General features: G+C 30.4%; 1 protein-coding gene across 1 annotated transcript in view; it reads right to left on the bottom strand.

Annotated features, from left to right (window-relative positions):
• FBXO3 (F-box protein 3) overlaps nucleotides 1-2,171 on the bottom strand; it is a gene marked incomplete at its 3' end in the record, with an annotated part of 16,098 nt that continues 13,927 nt past the window's right edge. The window contains 1 exon segment of the mRNA XM_015816016.1: nucleotides 1-1,456. Within this exon segment, the coding sequence (XP_015671502.1) occupies nucleotides 1,331-1,456 (126 nt within the window).

Consider the following 2,171-nt stretch of genomic DNA (forward strand, 5'->3'; position numbering starts at 1 on the left):
CAATTTCCCCAACACATTTTACATCAAACTTTTAGATTCATTGTCTTGAGATTTAATTTTTGCTTTAGTAAATAGAAAAATGATTAATTAACTCAGTTAGTACAAAAAAATATGAAGAAATTACTGTAATTACTGTATGGTTTTTATCTCATACATTCTTATTTGATTATTCTTTTAAGGTGAATGATAACCTTTATCCTTTTATGCTATATTTCTTTTCCAATTTATTAGGAAAGCCAATTTTTTCCTATTCCCAAATAAAAATAGGCAGTGTTCATACAGTAATTATTTTAATTCCGTGGTATGGCAATTTACTACTTTCATCTACATCAACTCTGAACCTGAGATCTGTACAGGTTTCCCAGTATTAAGGGTTTAACATTCAATCCTATTATATGTTTGTGCAAAAGCTTTACTGAAATCAATGGGACTAAGTTCCAGGTAAATATAAATACTTATTTCAACTATTTCACTTTTCCAAAATCTTTACAATAACTCTTGATGCAGATTCTTAGCTATGACTATTTTTCAAATGGTTTGTTTTTAGAAATTATAAAAATCCATTTATCATTCAGAAAACACAAAAGGTTTATCTTTAATTCAAAGTTCTAGTCATTTATCACAATAGATAAATGGTATATTAAGGGTGGATACTATTTATATATTTGTATTACATAATAAATGAGAAAATGCAATAGGCAATTTGCATTTCATAATCTGGTGCAGCTCAACCAAAGTGAAGGGCTGTAGAAGACTTATTATATTATCAGACAAAGAATGCAGGATTAAAAACCTGACAGTTTTTTTCTAATTAATTTAGTTTCCTGTTGTATTTAATAATACAACAATACCCAATTCAACCTAAAGATCATAAACACTTTAATTATTTCATTCACTTATGTCAGAGGCAACAAAACAAAACTGTTGCAAAAAGGACATGCATATTACTATTTTATTTGCCATTACAGTTTTATATATATATAAAAGAAAACCAAGCACCATTCAACATTTAAATAACTTTTATATATACAGTTTTAAAGTACTCCCAAATGTAAAGTTTTTCGAAATAATAAAGGTTCCCATGCTACTGCATTTCCATCTTTACCTCATCTTCAAAACAAATGAAAAATAAAGGAAAATCTTGTTTGTACAAGCCAGAAGCAGTATCAGCATTCATATCAGTTACTCCACAGTCAAGTATTTAATATATACATTCAGACATACACGCATGTGTTTGTATATTTATATATGCATATGTGTGTGTATACATACACATATATACATATATTCATCAATCTGCAGAACCCCAAACATCGTTTTGAAAGTCTGATCAGGTCTGACGTGGACAACGCCCAGAAGGAATCGGAATGCCTAAAATTCTATGTCTATCTTCATATTCGTCAGTATCTGTTGAGTCTTCCTCCTCATCCATGGTACAATCATTATGATTGGTTTCCTAAACACAGGAAAGGCAACATAATTTAAATTTTCAGTTTCTTCAGTTTAAAGAACCACCCTAGGATTGATAATAATAACAATAATTATTATTAATTTTGATGCCTTCAAGTCAGTGTTGACTCCTGGCAACTACCTGTACTAGTTCCTTCAGTTTTCTTGGCAAGAATTTTCAGAAGTTGCTTGCTATTGCTTCTTTCTTAGGGCTGAGAGCGAGTAACTGGCTCAAGATTCCCCAGCTGGCTTGGTGCCTAAGGCGAAATTAGAACTCACAGTCTCCCAGTTTCTAACCTGGTACCTTCAACCATTACACCGAACTGGCTCTCTAATGTTTATATTACCATCTCCATAAAACACAATAACAGAAAAATAAAGAAGTTAATATATTAATATCTCATTTTTGCTTTTTGTGATATCCATATACTTTTATCTTGTTTTCCCAATGGGCAGGCTAAATATTTGACTAAATTCTCACTACTGCCATATTCTACTTATCAAATAATAATCCAAACAGAACATTTTAACAGATATCCCAAACAAACTGTAATTTACAAATCTGTTGAATATACTGAAAAATCGCTACTCAGTTATGTACAATATTTAATTGTCAATTAAGTAAAGTGCTTAAATAATTGGGACTGAACATTCTGTTAAGTAGGCCATGCAGGTAAACAGAAAGCAAAAATGAATTCTTGACAAAATAGTATATGAATCTG

The sequence above is a fragment of the Protobothrops mucrosquamatus genome, unplaced genomic scaffold, assembly GCF_001527695.2.
Source record: "Protobothrops mucrosquamatus isolate PMUCROS unplaced genomic scaffold, P.Mucros_1.0 scaffold394, whole genome shotgun sequence".
Lineage (NCBI taxonomy): Eukaryota > Metazoa > Chordata > Lepidosauria > Squamata > Viperidae > Protobothrops > Protobothrops mucrosquamatus.